The 23220-nt window shown below is 44.6% G+C and overlaps 1 protein-coding gene across 1 annotated transcript in view; it reads right to left on the bottom strand.

The window, feature by feature from the left end:
• The window catches only part of SUCLG2 (succinate-CoA ligase GDP-forming subunit beta), a 235221-nt gene that overhangs the window by 101771 nt on the left and 110230 nt on the right, over positions 1-23220 (bottom strand). Inside the window, exons 3-6 of the mRNA XM_081159599.1 lie at positions 10455-10554; positions 9524-9614; positions 4942-5094; positions 2690-2779 (exon numbers count right to left, since the gene is read on the bottom strand). Coding sequence (XP_081015725.1) covers positions 2690-2779; positions 4942-5094; positions 9524-9614; positions 10455-10554 — 434 coding nt within the window. The remainder of the gene's footprint in view (positions 1-2689; positions 2780-4941; positions 5095-9523; positions 9615-10454; positions 10555-23220) is intronic.

Genomic DNA, 23220 nt, shown 5'->3' with positions numbered 1-23220 from the left:
CTTGTGAATTTTTAGTCCTGTTCGGCTTTCCCATGGCTTTAGCCTTTTCAGCCCACTCTTGCTGAAGTGGATTTTCATCAGGAGCACACACTTGGGGGTTTTTACGCAAGGTGATATTTACTTTTATTAAAACTCACATCACATTTGAGAGACATCAGGCATGAGTCACAGGACAGGTATAATTAAATTTACAAACTAATCATTTTATATGCCGTTCATCCATGAGTGAGGTACCTCCTCCAAATGCCTAAACCACATTCTAGATGAAAATTAAGTAACTTTCAAAGTCATATTGAGTCCATGGGGCCTCTATGATACCATTTCTTTATCAAAGATCAGAAACTGATCATCTTGACCCTCATTTAGACTTTTTTCCCTCCTCAGGTGCTGCCTCCACCGGCTTCCCGGAACATTTCACCCATCGCAGGTTTGAGGAGGCATCATGAAGCAGAGATCCCCAAATCTATAACTTCCCTGAGCTCCTATCCCAGTGTCCCTGGATGAACAAATCCTGACAGATCTACCACTGCGATCACCCTCTCTCCCCTTCACTCACCCTCTCTCCCCTTCACTCTCCCTCTCTCCCCTTCACTCACCCTCTCTCCCCTTCACTCTCCCTCTCCCAAAAGTGGGATCACTGGCTCGGTCAGAAGGCAGCTCCCTTTGTAATTTTTTGAGGAAATACAATGCTGTCTTCCATAGTGGCTACACAAGTCTATATTCCCAACAACAGCACATAAGGGGCCTGTTTCTCGGCATCCACACCAACACTTGTTTGTGGATTTATTGATGGCAGCGATTCTGACAGGTATGAGGTGATATCTCACTGCAGTTTTAATCTGCATCTGTTTAGTGACGCTGAGCATCTTTTCGTGTGTCTCTTGGCCATCGGTGTGTCCTCTTTGGAGAAGTGTCTATTCAGGTCCTCTGTCCACTCTTAATTGGATTGTTTGTTTGTTTGTTTGGTGTTGAGTTTTACAAGTTCTTTATCAATTTGGATATTAACCCCTCGTCAGATGCATCATTGGTGAGTATGTTCTCCCATTCAGTGGTTGCCTTTTCATTTTGTTGGTGGTTTCCTTTGCTGTGCAAACACTCTTTAGTTCGATGTGGTCCCATCTGTTCATCTTTTCTTTTGTTTCCTTTGCCCAAGGAGACATAGCAGAAAAAATATTGCTACAAGAAATGTTCAAGGTTTTACTGTATATGCTTTCTTCTAGAATTTTTATGATTTCTAGTCTTACATTTAAGTCTTTAATGCATTCTGAGTTTATTATTGTGTATGGCGGAAGAAGGTGGTCCAATTTCATTTTTTGCACATATCTGTCCAATATTCCCAACATCATTTATTGAAGAGACTGTCTTTATCCCGGTGTGTGCTCTCGCCTCCTTTGTCAAACAATAATTGACCACAAAGGCGTGGGTTTATTCCTGGGCCCTCAATTCTGTCCCACTGGTCTATGTGTCAGTTTTTAGGCCAGTACCATGCTGCTTTGATTACTATGCCTGTAGTACAGTTTGATATCGGGTCTTGTGATTCCTCTAAATTTGTTCTCCTCTCTCACGACTGCTGTGGCTGTGAGGGGCCTTTTGTGGCTCCATATAAATTTCTGGAGCATACACCCACTTAAAAGTCTTATTCTGCTTCACTCTTCTACGATGTGCCTCACTGTTGCTCTTACAGTTCCAGAAATGAGTCAATCAAAAGGAAAGATAAGAAAAAAATGCAGTCTCTACTGTTTCAATGGAGGAAAACTGCCAACTGAATGAAGGAAAATGCTCTGTAACCGTCCCAGAGCCGCAGGGGAAACACACGCACACACACACACAGGCGGGCGCACACACAGGTGCACACCCACACACACGCAGGATCATAGTAATGAAGGAGGAAAACTCGCCACCAAGTTCCCACGTAGCCGTGGAGCTGTGGAGAACTTGGTGGCGATCTCGGGAGCTGGCTACGCAGACATGAGTGAGGCCCCACGGCTGCCCCGAGGGCAGTGCAGGGGGAGGCTCAAGACAGACCCTCCCTCAGAACTCGGAGGCCGATTTTTCTGGCTTTGAAGCCAAGAGATATAACGACTAAAGTGGCAAGTCTTAAGCCGTTTTCAGTGAAATATCACCCTCAGGCCATTAACACTCCCGTACGTCCATTCACCACGGAAGGACAGCAGCGAGGGGTGCTACTGCCAACAGTCACAGCGACCTCCCGGGAGGAGCGAGCCAGCCCTTTCCCACGTCGGGGTGCTCGGTCCTCGCTCCAGCTCCGTCAGTCTCATCAGCCCCACTGGACAGGTGACGGAGCTGACATTCAGATGGGCTGAGTCACACGCGCTCACGTGCTGGGTAGCAGCGAAGCATTCAAACTCAGGTCCGCCTGACCCTCAGCCTGTCCTTCTAACCACTATGCTGCCTTTTGTAACTCACGGGCTGGGGCTGCAAGCTGGCAAAAAGAAAGAGAGACTAACATACGTGACAAAGTGCAGGTCACACACTGCACACACACCAAGGTACAGACATATATATATACACACCAGAGAAATACTTTCTTCATCAGAAACACTGAAGGAAAAAACACACAATAAATTACCTTGTTTCCAGGTAATCACAAACATTAGAGACAATCAGGCAAGTTCTCAAAGGTTTCCTAAAACAAGTCAGACAGATCGGCCTCCCATCGCACAGGTACCTGGTTTCTCAAAGGCCCAAGGAAGCCTAGATTTTCCGCCATCCGCTGTGCTTGGCTGTCCTTTATACCTTCAATGATGTCAATCTGCTCCTGGAGAAAAGTGACCGGAATACGTAAACAAAATCCAGATAGTCAGGTGAGAAGACAACCTCAGAAGAAAGTGCTTCATATTTATTTGCAAATGAGTAATGAAAGTGAGGCACCTTTCCTGGGGTCTCTGAGTGAGGCGGCCGCAGCTGCCTAAGGGGTCGGTTTTAATGGGCAGGCCTTCTATAAAACAGCCTGTCCAAAAAGTGTAATTCTTCAGGGGGCATGCTCACAAGACAATCAGAGGACAGTTTTCACTTTTAATTACTGCACAGATGGCAATGACGTATATTTAGTCAGTTAATTTTTATGTCATCTTTTGGAAGGCTTCCAAAGTAAGGTTTTTCCAGCTTAATATTGCTGTTAGCTTTAGAGCTTGTTACACAGGTTAAATATTAGCTTATGATATAAACACTCTACCAATGATAAAAATCATGAAAACCTCAGCCTTAGTGCCATTCTCTCCTAGATACTGCTCACATATCACCCTATTTCACATATGCCTTAACAAATGGATGGCATCTGATTTTTGTTTTGTTTTGATTTTTATCGATTTTTAGAAAGAGAGGAAGGGTGAGACGGGGGGAGGGGGGGTCAGATATCAATGTGAGACTGCAACATGGAGCGCCTGCCTCCTGCATGCTCCCTGCCAGGGATCGAGCCCACAACCCAGGCTTGGGCCCTGATTAGGAATCAAACTGGCGACCTTTCAGTGCACAGGCCGACACCCACCCAATGGAGCCACACTTGCCAGGGCAGGAACGGCTTGTTTTAAATGGTAATGGCTAGGTATTACAGGTATCCCCTTCTTTTCAAAAGTGTGCTTTGCCAGTTAGCTTTCATGTGTTTTTGTTAACCGAAAAAAATCTAAAGAGGATTTCAGCTTTTATGAAAATCAGCTTAAAAATGGGGGAAACCTGTATTAGTAAGCCAGTCTGTAAGTCTCAATTCACATTCCAAAGCAGTTAACTTAAATATGTAACATTGGTAAAAATATTCTAAAACCAATCACTAAATGTCAGTGCTTTACACAAAGTGGTTCAAGAGATAAATTTCCCACTTTGTGAAGGAAAACAAAATCACTTTCTACATGAAAGAGTATTTCTGCTAGAAATTTTTAATGTGATTTTTTTGATACTATGAACCCAGAATTAAAAACTGGAATTATAGTTCAGAAGGCCTTATATGTTTTTACTATAGTGGAGGTAGGCTGGGAAGCACACATCACCTTATTTAACTCTCACAATTCTATGGGGTGGCAATTACCCCCATTTTCATTTTACTGATTCAAAAATAAAGATTAGAGACACTGGGAAACTTACTGGCTAGTTAGAATCTGACTTCAGATATTTTTGGCTGGAAACTAATCTTTTTTGTTGTTGTTAATCCTTGTCCGAGTATATTTTTTTCACCGATTTTGAGAGAGACTGGAAGGAAGAGAGGGAGGGAGGGAGGGAGGGAGGGAGGGAGGGAGGGAGGGAGGGAGGGAGGGAGGGAGGGAGGGACATTGATGTGAGAGACACATCAACTGGTTGCCTCCTGCAAGTGACCCGACTGGAGCCAGGGATCGAACCTACAACCCAGGTACTTGCGCTTGACCGGGAACTGAATCTGAGACCCTTTGGTGCACAGGGCAACGCTCTATCCACTGAGCCACACCACCCAGGACTAGAAACCAATCTTAATATCCAAAAAAGGAAGAAGATTTAAAGGACTGAAAGAAACGAAGGCTCTGGGCCTTAGAAGGACCCTATCTGACATGAGTAGTGGTGACAGACACTGAGGCAACTCTCTAGTCCACATCTGGTCCCCGTGGAGATTTTCTAGATCATAATGCTGTTCAATGGGCCAAGTTAACCAAGAGGAAGTGGAATACCACAGCCTGCTTCCACTGTTTAATTCTCGGGGCAGGTTGGATGGAAAGGCCTGAGGGAGAAGAAAAGGCAAGGAAAGAAGGGAGGGCAGGGAAAGCAAAGAAAAAGACAAAGTGAGTATCTCTGTTCTACCCAACTCTCAGCTCGATGACTATTAAGAAAAAGTCTCGATTTCTTTGTGCCCTAAATTCCAGAAGAGATGTGTCACTGTCTGCCTCAGACTTCACGTTCCATATTTACCAGCTTCCACAGCAATCAATGAACACAGAATAGCCAGAAGTCCAAACATACCTTAAAAATAAGTTCTGGATTTGAAGCTGCCACCTCTTCAATGTCAACGCCCCCCTGGGGGCTGCCCACCAGCACGGGGCCGTTGCAGGACCGGTCCATCAGAATCGCAAAGTAGGTCTCCCTGGAAATGTCCAAGGCTTCGGCAACCATCACCTACAGGTCAGCAGGAAAGTCAAATGAATTCAGCATCAAGCTGATTTCCGCTTGGGAATCTATACAGACTCGCTACACACAGGAAACGCCTTCGTTTTCGGGCCCCGGGACCCAGTACACTGGCTCGCAGGGACTCGCGGGCTCTGCTCTCAGGGTGCACCCTGCTCAGGTCCTCAGCAACTGATCCTGTTAGCGAGTCCAAGTGACAGGTACTGTTGGCCTCAAGGAACCCTCCCACTTCAATCTTCCTTTCTTCTTCCTTGAGAAACCCTGACACTGAAGAAAAACTCCGGGGAAGCAGCTGCTATTTTAATTTGAGACGCTAACAGTACATATATATTGCCACACTGATTTCTCTCAAATTGCTCTGGTGCAAAACCAAGTCCGGTTGCCAAAGGGTTCTTTCTACAGTGTGTTTCTGATGCTTCACAGGTTTGTATACTTCCGTCTCTTGGTTCACTGTATCTGTATTTCAGTTTTTACTTTCTTTTAAATGACAAACACATTTGCTTTACAAAATTAATGCCAGTGACACCACAAGTATATAAACAAGACAAGCCACACACGTACACCCCGTGGGCCCCAGCAGCCAACGTGGTCCAGAGGCCATATGGAACCTCTGTGATCATCAGAAAAGCTGCCCCTTGCTCTGGGGGGATGCGGTCACGTGCCAGGACCATGACGGGGCAGGAGGCAGGTGGGAAGGGAGGGTGCAGGCCCCGCTCGCTGCCTCAGCCAGAGTCCTCGGCTCTGTTCAACCTTCACAGCTCTACGCGGCAGCCAGAGCGGGAAAAACCACTGCTAACTCTTTGGTCTTTTTTCTAAGCATCTACAAGTATTATGGCAGTGGAATGAACCTGCACACGCAAGCATTCTGTGTGTACCTGGATGCCTTTCTTTGTGATTTTAATCTTAATACTACAACTTAGACATCTTTCCAAGGTCCCCCTCTTCTCTGTGACTATGTACTTACATGTCAATATTTATTTAACCCTGTCCCTAAAGGCAGACATTTATATGGGCTTCACTTTTTCTACAATGCTACTGCAGTGAATATCTTTGTACATATATCTTTGCATATTTGTTTGAGTACCCCTGTAGATAAGGTACCTGAAAATAAAATGGCTAGTGTTAGAATCTTCATATTTAAAATTTTTATAGGTACTCTCTAATTGCCCTGGAAAGAGAGGCTGTACCAACTTACGCTCCCAGAAAGAATGGTAAAGATATCTTGCATGATTTTTAAAAGAAAATAAGAACTTTCATAAATAATTAGCACTAGAACTGAAAATAATAGAAGTACTTACACTGCTTTTACTAAAAGTACATCAATAACAGGTTTCACATAGACAGTTATAGATTGAGTAGCATTAGATTCCAGCTACCCAGATGCCACAAGAACAGAGTTTTAAGTCACCTGAAATGTGACAATTACAGGGTGGGGCAAAAGTAGGTGTGCATCTGTTCCTATGGAAAATGATACAATAATTAATAAATAATGAAAGAATTTAAACTGTTTTGAGTACTCACAACTGTAAGCCTACTTTCACCTCACTCTGTTTATGATGATCTACAACATAATGAATTTAGAATTCCTTTTCAAATTTGCATGGAATTGGTCACTAGTTAAAGATAAAATACCTTGCCAGGGGCTTCATGCTGATTCTTTTGTCATGAATGGCAGCTTGTGAGTATGTAAGAAATATTTCTTGGCATACAGTGCTGGGGATATCTAGAACCATCCTGATAAAGTTCACTTGCTAACACAGAGTTGTCTGTGAATGAGGCTGACTGACTCTCAGGAGCTTTCCTCAGAAGCAACACAACATTATAACTTTTAGGGGGCTGTCCTACTCTAACACAACATTGTAACTTTTAGGGGGCTGTCCTACTCTAACACAACATTATAACTTTTAGGGGGCTGTCCTACTCTAACACAACATTATAACTTTTAGGGGGCTGTCACAAGTCCTATTCTTATTCCCCTAAAATGTGGACAGATGTGCTCTGGATTCCGACAAATCTGTCTGTAAAGACCAGCTGCTGTCCCAGATAGTGCCTACTTGTAAAAATAATCTATCACTCTTTATGAAACATCCCCAGGAAAACAATGATTATCAATAGATAATTCAAGAATTTTATACAAAGGCAATCTTTTCCATTATTAAGCCATCCTATGACCTAGGCCGTGAGAATATTTTAGGAAGCATTACAGAGAGAATGGGAATGGACTGTGAACACTCATCCCATGAGAAGCTCAGTTAGGTGTGTTTCAGAAAAGCTTCCTCGTGACCGACACCGAGGAGACCGTCAGGGCAGCCTCTCCGTGGGGCCCTCAGCAGCGCCTGGTAACGGGCTGACCCTGATGTGAGCACTGAATGGTTTGGTTCGCTGCCAGACCGAGGCCAGGGCACAGGCTTCCCGTGGCTCGGCCGTGACGGGGAAGCTGCAAAGCTACCCGTGTCTGACCGTCCCCCACGGCCGGCAGTCCCACTCCTGCCTCTCACCGCCCTGCCACTGTCCCTCGGTCACACTACCACATAGCCGCACGGCCCTAGGGAAAAACATCCGATGTGTACAGAGGTCTGTATGTGCCGAAATAACTATTCAATCAGACTTAGAAATCTCAACCTTCTATAATCTGGGGACTTCTGACATGTCCGAGGCTGCACAGTAAAAAGGAAATGCCTGTTCCGTAAGGTGTGTGAGACACCACTGCCTGTTAGGGAAAGGTGGTAAACGGCCCTTACGCAGCAGAAGGGCTGGGGGGGAGAACACAAGGAACTTGTACTTCTTACTTTTATATTTCTGTACTACTGGGATTTCTATATAAGTTAATCACTTTTGCAATCAGAAAAAAACCTACTTAAAAATAAATCCCTCTAGTAGTTTCCTGGCAATGACTCCATTTTCAAGAATGCACTTCTTGCCGGTGTTTCAGGAACCTTTCTATAAACTAATTTTATGCTCATCTATATAGCGTGACTCTTTGTGTATTTTTATGTGCTTTTAAAAAGTACCACAAACGCTAATCTAAAAACCCATGTGTCCATAAAAAAAACCCGAATTCTTACAAACAAAAATACTAATCATTTCCTCTATGGACAAATTCTGAAGAAGTTACCCAGGTAAAGGCTCAATGCCAGATTTAAAAGGGAAATGAAAGCAGTGCTGGGCTGAACAAAACCAAGTAAAAAAACACTCTTACATTTGAAACAGTTCCTGCGGCTACTGTGAGCGTGAGCGGCAGTGGGAGGGGAGGTATGCGGAACCTGGGTGCGTGTCCCTGACACTCAGAAAGGCTGTGTCCAAGCGAAGGAGCCAACGATCGCAATGCCCAGTCTCCCCCCAGCTCAGTGTCCCCTTGGGAAGAAGACAGACTCTCTAGGGGCAGAATAACCACAAGCTGGTGATTTTCTTTTCGATCCCGGTCAAGAATTTTCCACACAACTCTCTCTGAAAAGTAAATCCAGAATGCACTGCCTCAGTTTCCCTAAGCGTGGTACACTGGCAGAGATCATCTGGGATTCAGTGTCCACAGAGCAGATGGTCCCTCCCCAACGTGCTGGGCCCTGGTTGCCCTTACAGTGGGGCCATCTAGCCCTGCGCCTCCTCGCTGGGAGGCATGACCTGTGCAATCGCACAGGGCCTAGGCCCAGAAGGGTCCCTCTCCCAGTCTCCTGGTTTAATGTTCTGCTGTAGCTGACGTGCAGTTTGAACAAGGGTCACCATGGTTTTATTTTGCACTGAGTCCTGCAAATCAGGCAGCAAGTCTGGGGCCTCGATAGAGGGCACAGCGGAGCTGAGATGAACAGACTGACAGGACAACTGGTAGGTTTCGGCCTCAGCTCTGCCATGCACAGTTCATGACTGAGGCCGGGCCCTAGGCTCTGGGCTCGATTTTCTGTGTGAGAGTGTGTGTATGTGTGTGTGTACGCCCCTGTGTGTGTGCTCTATACACACTCGGGTGCCCCAACAGATCTCACTAATACAACATATTCTCAGCAAGAGCACTGGCTCAGATGACAGTAACCTCAAAGTAAGGTACAGCTGCACTTGGAAAAACAAGCGGAGCAGTAGCTCTGCACAGGGCCGAGGCTGGGCTGTGGGAGCAGGGAATGTCCCTTGCTAAGCACGACAGCCGTCACACGGAGCCCTTTCAGCTTGGAACAGAATGTGTGTTCTGAAAGACAAAGCTCCTGCCTCACTCAGGCACCCTCCTCACTTTTACTACATGCTGAGGATAATAATATTGCTATTACAGAAACTTTTTATTTCTCCTCAAAGCCATACCACATACTAAACAGATGACATGAGGTTTGAAAACAAAAGGGCACATCGCCAGAGTGCATTAGGTTCTGCCCAAACTGAAGTATGACTCTCTCTTTTTAACACATACATGGAAAATGACCAGAAGCATTCGTGTTACCTTGTTGACTTTCACACCTTCCTTTGGAGTCTGTTTCGTTGTTAGATTATATCCAATCATCTGTTTAGCCAACTGTCCCACAACTTTAGGGCTAAGAGAGAGAAGAAGAGAGAGAGAGAAAAGAAATTCAATGTTTGTTAAAAATCATTTTAAAGCAGGGTCTGCACTCAATTCTCATGTCTACACTAAACAGGGTACACCTCCATGCCCGGAATCTCTGGGACTTTCCGTTCATAAATACAGACAAATGGATGGAGGAAGGAAGGGGGAAGGAGAAAAGAAAAGATTTGTACTTACCTCTGCTACCCTCCCCCCCCAAAAAATTAGTCACAGTAAAGAGACAATGCTGAGATGCATAACAGGTTTAGATAAGAGCTGAATAACTAAGACTTGAGAGAGGGCAATTTGGAAAGTATTGGACAATGAAGGGATAAAGGTGAGGGTAAGAATCACAACAGAAAGTGAAAGGTTCGTGAAAGGAGAGGCACAAGCTCAGTGCCGGGAGACATGGAGCTACAGCTGAACCTACAGGCCCAGATGGAGGAAGACTTGCACTGCATCAGACAGGGGAGACTACTGGCGTCACTGGCAATGGGGAGCTACTGCAGGTTCTTGAGTAGGAGAGTGACATTAAGGAAGCAGTTACTTAATTTGTAACTGGTACCATTTCCAACATTTGGAGTGAAAAAGTGATTGTCTAGGAGAGAAGCAGTGTCATGTATCGCCAGTTAGTGAAGAAAAACCCTTTAACGGGAGCAGACGGAACCCGGCATTGGCAGCATCTACCTGTAACGTGTCTCCTCTATTTGCTAGCTCTAGCTCCTAGCCTCCACCCCCACCTTCGCTGTCCGTGCTCCTTTCGCTAACCAGCAAGACCTTCCTTCCATAACTGCTAGGCCCACAGACAAGGAATGAAAGCTTCCAGACTTACTCTCTTGTTAAGTGAACGCCTCCTTGCAAACCGCTACTGAACGTGCCTTTGCCTCTTCCTCCGGCTAAGATCTGAGCTTTTAAAACAATTTCTTTTGCATCTGAAAAGAAAATTCAGAGTGAGCAGTTGATCTGAAATTATTTTTTAAGCAACAAAGAAAGTGGTACTGACATAACTTCCAAAACGGTTTGTAAAAGCCCTCTCCAGCCAACTTTGAAAATGAAGGGATAAAGAACTTCAAAAACCATCCAATGTGCCTAAATGCAGAGTCTGTTTATGGAGGGCATTTAAATATTCCTACCAGTTTAACCTAATCCTGGACCATCCCAAGGGAAAGCAAGGCACGTGTCCCCTCACTGTTCTGAGTGTCAGAAGCTGCTGAGTAAATCCAGGCTGGAGGCACTGATCTCACTGCGTAATGACGCTGGCCCGCGGCAGAGGCGCCAATCTGCCAGGCACAGAAGCCAACGACCTGTCAGTCATCTGAGATGTCAGAGGAAGGCAGGGTCAAAGACAAATGCAAAGGGAGTATTTAATAACTATATTCTTGGAAACCAACAGTTCTCTGAGCAGTTGCTCTATATATTGACAGGGCTGGGTAAGGGAGGAGGGAATGGATTAAAACTAAAAGCAAGCAATATTTTCTACATGTTGGCAGGGTAACAAAACTTCCCAGGGGAAAGTGGTTGTGGAATCTTCATTTCATACTCAGGAAAAGAGTGAACTGCCTGTTCTTGAATTTGAAACCAGAGTCGTAAACTCAGATATCTTTATGGGCCAGGCAGGAAAGCTGGGTGTGTGAAGTAGCCCAGTGTTGGAGACAGGGCTGTGTTGGAGACGGGCTTTAGAAAATAGCAGAGCTCCCCTCCTGAACCACCAAAAAGAGAGAAAAAAGAAGGCAGTCCCCAAATCAAATAAGTTTAATCAACCAGGCAGTACCCACCTTCAGGCCACAGCTGGCATCCTCTGTGACTCACATTTGTCTAAAATCAGAGAACTACACCTGACAATCTTCTCTAAGGCTCCAGTAATTTCTGGCTCAGCACAGCAGGTCTAGACTCCGGTTCCAATCCAGCCTACATCCCTTACCTAGCTGTGTGATACTGACCAAGTTACTTTTATTATCTCTGGGACTCAGTTTACCTGATTATGAAATGATGATGAAGATTGTTTTAAAAATTAAATGAGATAATACATGTGACTACTTTATCCCAAGCGCCTAAAAATTCCTATGATTATGAAAAACCACTGCCACAATCAATTAGTCCATGTATTGCCTTTGTAGAGTGTGAAGAGTCAGAAAGATTATTTCCACTTGGGCAAAGATGGTAAAAAAAATTGTTGGTATGTGGCACGGTTCATGTAAAGTGCGAGCTCTGCAGTGTTGGCTGTCTCAGCTGTCCCTGCCGATGCTGTTACTCCCAGGCCAGCAAGCAGAGCTGCCAACAGGGAGCCACAGAGGGTTTACCACAAGGCAGCAGGAGCTGCCGAAGGACGTGACACAGGCCCTGGGCAAGGCAGCCACTGCACCTGCTGTCGCGAGATTATTCAAGTTCACTGTCTCTACTGGTTGGTCTTCTCCATTGTTTGCTAACCCTCAGAAAGCCAGGGCCCACCTTCTCTCAGAAGCAAACACAGCTGTCTCTGTGCCGCACTCTCTGCCCTCTAACAGCCGATTCTGCCTGGAAATGAGCCATCACGCCACCAGCCAAACCATGTTTTAGAATAAACGGGCTCCCATCAAACAGCAGAAGACAAGCTATGACGACCACTTATTATCAGAAACTCACCAGGAAAGGAAACAAGTAAAAAGAATTTATTGCATATTTATGCTAATGAATATAAAGAAAAGCAGTGTAAGCAAGGTCTTTGGGGTTAACAGACCCACGGGACAACCTCCAACTCCACCCATCACTCCCTTTGTAGAGAAGAGGAGCCTGAGGCTCAGAAAGGTAACTGCGGCAAGCCCAACTGTAAAATGGTCATCATAATTTATGTGCTAGGATGATGTCAAAAAATAAACACAATATACTAGGTAAGTGCTTATCTAAAAATAGCCAAACTATATCTATAATATTTTAAAAATAGCCAAAATATGATATCTAGCATCATTATCATTATTTTCAGCAATTAACCAAAAGAGTGGTATATAGGAAGGTACTTCTTTTGAAGACATCAAGTGTTTGAAAAACCTTTTCGCTGTCTGCTCAAATTTTTCGTTGTGATCTCTTAAAATTCTTTTAAAAGGACACTGAGCATCCCATTGCCTTGTCCTGCAGAAGGAAAGGGCGCTCTCCTCCTCAGGCTTTCTAGCAGCAAACTGGACAGCCAGACAGATGTCTAACAGAGCCCTTAACTGGCCCTACACGGTGTGACCGGATCAGCTTCAGGCACTAACCACCAAGACGACACCTCCGCGGCCTCACTGGGGCGTTGTCACTGTGTGTTGTCCTCTGACCACACCTCAGAGGACTCCACGTCCCCCACCTGGCAGGCTAAGCAACCACTTCAAACACTGTGAAGCCATATATTCAGTCGGGTAAACAGAAAAAGGCAGAGGAAACATCTCCTGCAACTTACACTCCAGGCCCAAAATAAGTTCACTACAATCATCTCTTCTGGTCCCATCTCAAGGGTGAAATTAGTCCAGCAGGTCCAGAGCCCAACGTAAAGCACGTTTTTTTCATCTATTTTTTTTTTTTAATATATCTTTATTGATTTCAGAGAGAGGAAAGGAGAGGGAGAGAGAGAGATAGAAACATAAATGATGAGAGAGTCATTGATCGAGCCCGCAACCCGGGCATGTGCCCCGAGAATCGAACCACGGTCACCTGGATCCTAGGTCGACGCTCAACCGCTGAGCCACGCCCAGCCGGGCAGTTTTTCTCATCTTGAAGGAAACTCACGTGAAGCAATTTAATTCATGTGGTTATTTACTCAAGGTGCCGAAAATTAAGTAAAGCAACCAAATCCTACTGAACAGTAACTAGTCTCCTCACTCACTATTTACCAGACTGATTCACATGCAGTGTCATTATTTCTATTTTATTTAAAGATCTGATTTCTCCCAAAACTCACACAAATGTCTAGGTGTGTTTTTTTTAATGTTGCCTCCTATTCCCAACCATAACCACAGAAGACTATCCCATACATGGAACTCAATTTTCGTCTGAGCACACAGGATGGCTCAAGCACACTAAGGTAACAAGGTAAAGCAGGCCGGGGAGTAACGCCACCGGCTCTCCGGGCGTTGTGGGGGGCGGGCTGCTCCACCCACGCGCTCACGGGCACGGCACTGCCTCCGAGCTGGCATCAGGTCCGCGTGCCTCCCGGCCCCTGCTCTTAACTACACCCCGCCACGCGGGAGCCAGAACACGCAGCACGCATTTCTCCGTGTCCTCTCCTGGTGCGGTTCCCACATGCTGCCCTGCTCAGGCCAGGCTTCCACTGCGTGATGGAACCTGTTACTATCACTATGCATATATTTTAGGACAAAAGCACTGTAAGAAACATATTTGGTGGACTTACAGATAGACATGGAAGACTCTCAGATACCAATTCTACAGCCACTTAGAAAGCCTGAAACACCCACACCACGGTCTCCTTTCGCTATCAGCTGCATGAAAATAATTCTTTCTCAAAGGTCTTCCTCTCATTTTCTACCAAGAGTGTTATTTTAATTATAATACAGTTTTATAGCAAATTTTATAGTCTGCCAATAGTCCCATGCTGGTTAATAAACATTCTTGGAAGCATTATTACACCTAAAAAGAAAAAACATTAAATTCATTAGGGAAAGCATAAGCTAAATAGAGTAAGAAAGAAATGTCTTCAATTAGGCAGGCTTGGGGAAGCCGGTTCACTCTGCTCCTTAGAGACGGCTTCCTGACAACATAGTTATGCAAAATTTGTTCACAAGACGCAGTTCAGGACCATAATGCAAAAGGACCACGGTAAATGTCTGAACATAAGTTTATCAATATTCTTGATAAACATCTTATTTTCAACTATTTTTTTTTTACATTTATAGGTGCTGGGTTTTTTTTTAAATTTATCTTTATTATTGAAAGTATTACAGATGTCCCCCTTTTTCCCCATTGACCCCTTCAACCCCACACCCACTCCCCACCACAGGCCTTTACCACACTATTGTCTGTGTCCATGGGTTGTGCATATATGCATATAAGTCTTTGATTAATCTCTCCCCACCCTTTCCCCCACCCCCACCTTCCCTCTGAGATTTGTCAGTCTGATCCAATCCATGTTTCCATGTCACGGAATCTATTTTGTTACCAGTTTATTATGTTCTTTAGATTCCACATATAAGTGAGATCATGTGATATTTGTCTTTCTCTGCCTGGCTTATTCCACTTAGCATAATACTCTCCAGGTCCAGCCACTGTCCCAAAAGGGTACGAGATTCATAACTATTAATATACACTTTGCTGGTAATACAATTTTTAAAGCTAGATAAAAATTACCTCTAGAAGGGTTCAATTCAGTTGTAATATCTTACTCTTCCTATAGTTTAATACTAATGGACTAACCTTATATTTTGCCTATTAAATAAAAATATCTATTTATATAAGAAGATTAAGGATGGGCAATCCTAACATTGATGGCAACAATACCCATGTGACCTTTTTCAAGTACTTACAGCTAATGGAAGAATTTCTCCTACTGTAAGATTGCAACCACAGGACAGTAAACAGTTCTTCTGAAAATGAAGTCAGTTGTAAAATCACAATTTTTCAGAAAAAACACACATGAGTTTTTATATAAGAAATTTCCAGAAGAAATCTCTATCGTGTTTTATACCAATTACAGGATGAATTAATGACACACATGAATAAAATATCTGCGTAACATTTGTAACTTCAACAGGTCCTAGAAACAGTCCTGGAAGGAGAAAATCACTTATGGCCAGGCTGGCGCGGCTCCGCAGTGGAGCCCCGACCTTGGGTCCAGGAGGTCACTATTGGATTCCCAGTCGGGGCACATGCCTGGGCCTCAGGCTCGATCCCCAGTGGGGGGCGTGCAAAAGGCAGCTGATCAATGACTCTCATCATTGATGTTTCTCCCTCTCCCTTTCTCTCTCTCTGAGATCAATAAAGTGTGTGTGTTTTTTTTAAAAAGAGAAGCATTTATAAACCCAGTACATTTCTACAGGGTTCTGTGGTACAATGGAAGGGAAGGGATAAAGGAAAACCAGCTGTAAAAAATCTTTTTTTTCTTTCTGATTTTCAAACCAAAGATGCATTCCATGAAGGTTCAATTAGGCAAGCAGAGCCAGTCTGTGCCAGGGATGAGGGCTTTACGGTGGGATTAAAGCTCGCGGTGGGAGATGCTGAGCACCCGGCTGGGCTGGGGCACCCCTCCTTTAGTGGCAGGCACTTGGAAGCTGCCTGATAACAGACATGAAAGGGGTCTCCTGTCGGTCTTAACCAGTGAGCGACAGGAGGAATCACGTGCGGTAACGCCCAGAACTGACACGGGAAGATGACTCGTGGTGCTTTTATTTTCAGAGCCGACAGGCATGACTCTGAAATTTAAAATGTATGTAATATAAGTATTTCCTGGCTGCACCCAGATCTAAAGATGTTTCTTCACTTTCACAGCTTCCGTACTAGTATTCTGAGATCTCCTGACTTAATAAAATTCTTTGTTTTTTCCCTATTTTCTCCTATTTAAGTCAATTCCTCCACCTGGCCCTACCTTGGTGAGAGGTGTTCTCACATGCTACTGTCTGGAATCTGCTCCACTGTCTAATGTCTGTCACTCTGCCATCCTCGGTCCACCGACCACACCACTCCGGCTTCCTCTAGGCTTCTCCCTTCCATGATCAAGGGTGACTCCCGAGCTTCTCACAAGTGGGTCCTTCAGGGGGCTCCGCAGCAGAGTGGCCGCTGGCCCAGCTCTTCCCTTCGCAGCAGAGTCTCTACTCCAGGGCACACACATCTCCAGGGGAGACAGCTCAGTGAGGCACAGCCTCACTCTAAACCCGGGAGCCCTGTGCCCTCAGACTACAGCCCAGAGATCACCTCGCAGGAGCCCGACCTCTCTAACTCACCCAGGCCCAGGACCTGTCTGATTTCCCAAATGCAGGGTATGTTCACAACCCTCCTCACAGGCTCCTGAGCTGTGCAGATCAAGGAGTAGACTGGGCGCCCCTTCCGTGCTCCTGAGACATTCAGGATGGGGAGGAAGCACCTGGAACGTGTGGCCTGAGACAGCGAGGAGGTGCCTCTGCCCAGTGCTCACAGAAAGCCCTTGGAGCACGCCCGCCTCGGTGAAAGTGAACTACGCACAGAAATAAGGCTTTCCCTGCAGTGTAATTACAGGAGTGTCCTTACTACAAAATATCTAAATAGCCCAGCATTGCCAACAGACAGCAATAGTCTCTTAACTGGATTTTCACTGAAACTAAACACAACACATATTCAGCATAAAGTTGACGCCCGGTGCCTGGCCACCGTGGCACCTGCCAGGCCGGCCACTGTTCGCTGGCGTCTAACCACCACCTTAAACCAAAAATCCTGTAGGAACACTCCTACCTCGGCCGATGACAAGCAAGGTGCTGACTTCAAAAGGATATTTTATTTTTACCATGAACATATATAACTTTTTGAAAACAACTAATCATTTTTAAACATAATCTTTATAGCAATGATGTTTTGAAAAGCTCAGGGGAAGCTACTGATAACAGCAACACCAAAGGCGTCTCCTCGCAAGCGCCTGTCCCGGGGATGTGGCACGGCTACTCCATGCTGGACGGACAGAAGTAATTCTCCGGGGGATCCCTGGGCCCTCCTGAGAGCAGGACGGTGTCTGGAGCCTGGGTCTCCCACTTTAGTGACAAGTGATGAGAATGACAATCTTTGACCCAAAGCTCTTCTGTGGGGACACTGTCACTGCCACTGCCTGGAGCGTGACACTGGGACTCCAGACTTCCCACAAGCCCGCAGGGTTTTTGAAAGAAAACCACCAGAAAATATTTAGAAGATAAAGGCCAATACATCACAAACTGAAGTACATTACTCTTGAAAACTTTAGAAATACAGATATAAATGCCTAAAAAAAGGTGGAAATGCTATAAAGTTAACAGTGGCTAACTACAGTGGCTGGGGGATCAAATGACTTTTACTTTCTTCTTTATAGTTCTGCACTTTTTACAGTGACTGCTTATGTGATTTATAATCAGAGAAAAACTATTTTATGATTTAAATAAATTATGTCTGTTTGACTTGGTAAGAACAGTAATAGTCTTATTAAGTGAGGGAAAAGCTTGCTGTAATATAAAATATATACTATTACAAATATAGGTACATATATAATGTACATACTGAGCATGAATTAGGAATGAAATATACCAAAGTATTAACTCTGTTTATTTGGAGGGGGATAGATTATGGGTAACTTTTTCTTCTTTTTGATTTAAATTTGCTACAAAGAACATGTATTACGTCTGTAAATGGTGGGGGAGGGGAATCACAGTTACTTTTAAAATGAGCTTACTATGCATGAGATTGTATTGGTGCTTGAGAGGTGCACAGAACACCGCCACTCAGCTCTGCTGTGCTTACTACCACTGTCAGGTCACAGGGGGCGCGACTCAGGACGGGGGGGGGGGGGGGGGGGGGGGCAAACCTGCCCTGTCCACACAGCAGCTGCTCTTCTGCTTCAAGGCCCGTGTGGTGTTCCTTGGGCTGGCGGCGAATACAACTGCATTTGCCAGAATGAGCTGTGGTGGGATGAGCTGTGTCCCTGTGAGACTCAAGACAAAGCAGAGCCTCATGTCATGTTTCCTGAAGGGTGACTCAGGGCGTGAAGCGCCCTCTCGAGGTGTCCCCAAGCTCCATCATTCGGAGAGGGACACGCAGACCTTTATAACATCTCCTTTCCATGTACATAAATCTACCCTCCCTCTTAAGTCCCCCCTAAAGAAGAAAACACTGGAGAGGACCCACGGGTCAGGCAGCTCCGGATGGACTCAGGCTTGGCCCCTGACTAGTCAGCTGAGTGACCCTGGCCAGAAAATAGAGCCTCAATTTTCTCATCTACAAAATAAAGCTGACAAAAGTCGTGCCTACCTTTCAGAAGTGCTATGAGTGCTTTATGAGAAGAAAAAGGACTTAACCCGGTGCCTGGCTTACTTATGCACAATGGCTTCCACTTACACTTGCATCAAGTAAACAGTAGATGGTGATGATGATGGACATGCTGTCCACTGGGCAAGATAATTTTTACAATAAATACTACAACCTTCTAGTACTGACTTTTACAAGGGTTAAGAATGCATCAGATACCCCCTTATATTTTTTCCAGTCACTCAGAAATGGTAAGAATGTGCCTGTGGTTGATGGGAACACAGGAGTTTGCCTCAACATAAAGGGGTCAGATGCCCTCACAGAAGCCCAAATCCACGACCCGAGCACCACCCAGCCTCCACCCAGATGCACTTTTGCTTTGTAAGTAAACGGGTGTCTCCAGACCCCAGAGAGGAGTCCCCTGCTGCAAACGCATACCATGTTTTGATTCATGTTTGAGTAGTTTGTTTAGTTCCAAGAAGTGCATGTTTCCTCACTTTTTATCTGTCACCCTTTTGATACCCACGGTTGTCACATGGCACAAATGGCCCTGGTCCACCTGCAACGATTCCTGGCAGAGAACACATGCCCCGACTCCATCTGGAGGTGTTCGAGGTCATGCCTCGGTAGCAGGCTGAGGCCTGTACTGTGCACGTCTCCCTCCCCCAACACATGGTGCTGGGGCTCCTGGCCCTGGGGCTGGCGGCAGGGCAGGGAAATGAGCTGGGAAGCAGGCCACATGCTGAGCTTAGCTGGTGTTTGTTCAAGACACGTGGTTATCTGTCCTTTAGTACCATGCTGCCATTGCTGTAATTGTTACTAAGGCGGCTGGGGTGGATGCTGTGTGTCTTAAAGACCTCAGATATTCAGCACCGATGGCCCAATAACTGTTCAAAGGCCTAACACACCTGCTCTAATTTCACATCAGCCCTCTGCAGGAAACACTGTTCCTAGAGATCAGGACACTGAAACTCAAAGAAATGAAGTCCCTTGTCCAAGACCACATAGGTGAAGATTCCAGAGCACAGGACATGGCAGAGCTGAAGCTCCACCCCGGCACCTGAGCATGACGGTCCATCGAGGACACCCACTCAAGTCCGGGGCAGTGGCAGAGGCTGGAAGCTGGGGAAGGCGGCAGAGGTCAGAAAGAAGGTAAGACACCCGCATTCCTGACGATGCCAATTAAAATGAAGAGAAGTTGCTGACCTGGTAATAGCAACAAATACCTTCTGTTTGAGCTGCATGAAAGGGTGTGCCTATCAGGTAGCTCACAAGGACTGGTAGCTTCAAGAGCAATTCCTTTCACAGTCTATACAACAGTTGTTTTTGAGGTTTAGTACAGCTGATCACCCTATAATAGAACCAAGCCTGCTCCAACAATGCACCCCTCGGTGCTTTTATTATGCATGTGAAAAAAGACAGGAGTCCACACTGACAGGGTGCAAATGTCAGGGAACAATTCTGGAAATTCAGAGGCAATACTGGCCCCCCCTTCTGTGCACCACAGTTACCGCAGAGACGGATGTCAACACCACAGGGATCAACAAGCGTGGGCCTAAGGCCACTGTCTAGCACTAGGGTTCCTGGATTTAAACTGTGGTTCAACTGCTTTACTTCACTGTGTAAAATTTTAAATCACTTAAGAGTAACCTCTCTAAACTTCAGATTTTTTAATCTAGAAAATGGGCAGCCCAGCTGGCGTGGCTCAGCAGTTGAGCATCGACCTAGGATCCAGGAGATGACGGTCCGATTCCCGGTCAGGGCACAGGCCCGGGTTGCGGGCTCCATCCCCAGTCGGGGCCGTGCAGGAGGCAGCCGATCAATGACTCTCTCATCATTGATGTTTCTCTCTCTCTCTCTCTCTCTGAAGTCAATAAAGACATGTTTTTAAATAAAATTTAAAAAAGAAAAGAAAATGGGAAGGATAATAGCAGGCATCTCACAGGTCACTGGGCAAATTCAAGGATACACTCCAGGTAAGGACTGAACAATGCCTGGGGACAGCACAGGTAGGACTAAAGAATGGGAGGTTTCATGCATTTTATGTCTTACACCCTCTGATTTGTCCCTAAACAGTTCCTAAACTAATCCATCAGCCTTCACACCTTTGTCTAACAAATGCCACAAGAACCTGCTAGATGACAAGCAATACGTAAGTGATTTTACTTCTATTATTACTAAACCTCCCAAGAGTTCTGTAATTTAGAAACTGTCTCCAATTTATAGTTGAAAATACTGGAGTTCAAAAGATAAGTGACTTGTTGAGGGGCGTAACCTCCAGCCACGCTGTTTCTGCCACACCTTCCATCCCAGGAAGAGGGGAGATGTAATCTTGCTGCCCAGGGCAGGGGCAGACATTCCCCTCCCGCACCGCTGGCCCAGGCAGTCAGCAGGGATCAGCTTCAGCAACCAGCCTGGCACCAGTCCCTGCCAGGAAGACAATCTAGTCCAGCACACAGGCTGGTCATGGCCACCGCGGCAGGGAACAGTCCTTGTGTCACTGTGTTTGGAGACCTAGGGAGGCTTTGCTGCAAAGAGCACACTTGTACCCTTAAATGAAATATTTGGTTTAGTAAAGGGGCAAATTTTTAAAAACCCATTTTTTCATAAGCCTTTTGAGTTCAACTTGCAATTCTTATCATTTTAATCATAACTTTAAAATTTTAACACTCACTTTCCAGGGGGCTTTGATTAATGTTCAAAATACTCAAGATGGACACACTAAACACCCCTTCAGCAATCAGCATCACTTACAAAGTTAATTTTCTTAACATTTGAAACTGAATTTATAAATTAAATATATTCATTTTCTTTTCTTGAGAATATCAATTATCTGACCCAACAGGCAAAACCTTCTCAAGCTGTAAATTGTACCAATAATTCCCTAACGCATTAAAAGATTCAGTGAACTTTAAAAGTATTACAATACTTTTATAATCTTTGTCAAAAATCTTATTTTTCAACCTAAGAATTACAACAGTAACATGAGTTACACAACTGAAAACATATAAAAATGGAATCAACATATATTGTTAGGTTTGTTTTTTAAGTATGATTTCATTTATTTGAAATATTGAGACAAGGCAAATCCATAGAGACAGGAAGTAAATTATTGATTACCTAGGGCAGGACAGGGGGATAGGGTGGGAGCATGTGCTAATGTGTACCATTGGTACAAAGGTGCAGGGATTCCTTCTGAGGTGACAAAATATTCTGAACTTAGGCCACTGTGAATATACTTACTCTTGCATATACTAAAACACATTGAATTAAGTACTTAAAAAGAGTTGTTTGCCTTTAAATAGTACATTATATATTAGACTTTTCATTCTTTGTGTTTTCCATTTGAGCCTCCCATTAAAGTTTAGAATTAATCATCTCATTTTCTACAGACAGAGACATATGGCTCCAATTGGTTAGGCTAGTTAGTTACAAAGCTAGAGAGCAAATGCTTTCTTCTGTAAACCCTCCCTCCTACTCCATGTCCTCACTGCCACCGTTTTCTGTCTCTCCACAAAACAAAAGCAGATTGTAGCACAGAGGGAGCTTAGAGAATCTGTCCAATTTCTCTTTTCTTTTTTAAAAAATTTATCTTTACTGTTGAAAGTATTACAGATACCCCCCTTTTGTCCCAATTGATCCCTTCCAACCCAGCATCCACCCCACCCCCAGGCCTTCACTACACTATTGGGTTATGCATCAATGCATATAAGATCTTTGATTAATCTCTCCCCACCCACTCCCCCAGGCCTGCTTTCCCACTGAGATTCATCACCTGTCCCATACTTCTATGTCTCTGGATCTATTTTGTTCCTCAGTCTATGCTGTTTATTAGATTCCATATAAGAGTGAGATCATGTAAAACTGAGTCAGGAGGTATCACAAAACCTGAGTAGGCCAATAACAACTGATGAAATCGATGCAGTAATAAAATCTCCCAGCAAACGAAAACCCTGGTCCGGATGGCTTCACAGGGAAGCTTTCTAATTCTTTAAGGTGTAGGGTTAGATGGTTTACTAAAAATTTTTCTTGCTATTTTAGATAGGCTTTGCAGTGCTATGAACTTCCCTCTTAGGACTGCTTTCGCTGTGTCCCATAGATTTTGGGTGGTTGTGTGTTTAGTTTCATTTGTTTCCAGGAAGTTTTTTCTTTCTTTCTTGATCTTATTGGTAACCCACTCATTGTTTAATAACATGCTATTTAGCCTCCATGTGTCTGAATGTTTTCCAGTGTTTTTACTGTAGTTGATTTCTAATTTCATGCTCTTGTGGTCTGAGATGCTTGATATGAGTTCAATTTTCTTGAACTTGTAGAGACTTGTGTTGTGTCCTAACATGTGGTCTATCTTTGAGAATGACCCATGTGCATTTGAGAGGAATATACATTCTGCAGCTTTGGGGTGAACTGTTCTGTAAATATCAATTCAATCCATCTGATCTAGTGTGCCATTTAGAGTCACTGTTTCTGTGTTGATTTTTTTTCTGGAAGATATATCCAGTGAAGTCAGTGGGGTGTTCAAGTCCCCAACTATGACTGCATTGCTGTTGATCTTTCCCTTAAAGTCCTTAAGGTTATTATTGATAGGTCCTTAATTATTGCCATTTTAATTCTTTATGCCTATGTTTCTCTCTCTATTTCTTATTATTAATAAGCAGTCCCTTTAACATTTCATGCAGTGC

The sequence above is a fragment of the Miniopterus schreibersii genome (genome assembly GCF_964146895.1).
Source record: "Miniopterus schreibersii genome assembly, chromosome: 15".
Lineage (NCBI taxonomy): Eukaryota > Metazoa > Chordata > Mammalia > Chiroptera > Miniopteridae > Miniopterus > Miniopterus schreibersii.
This window is presented reverse-complemented; position numbering and strand designations above follow the sequence as displayed.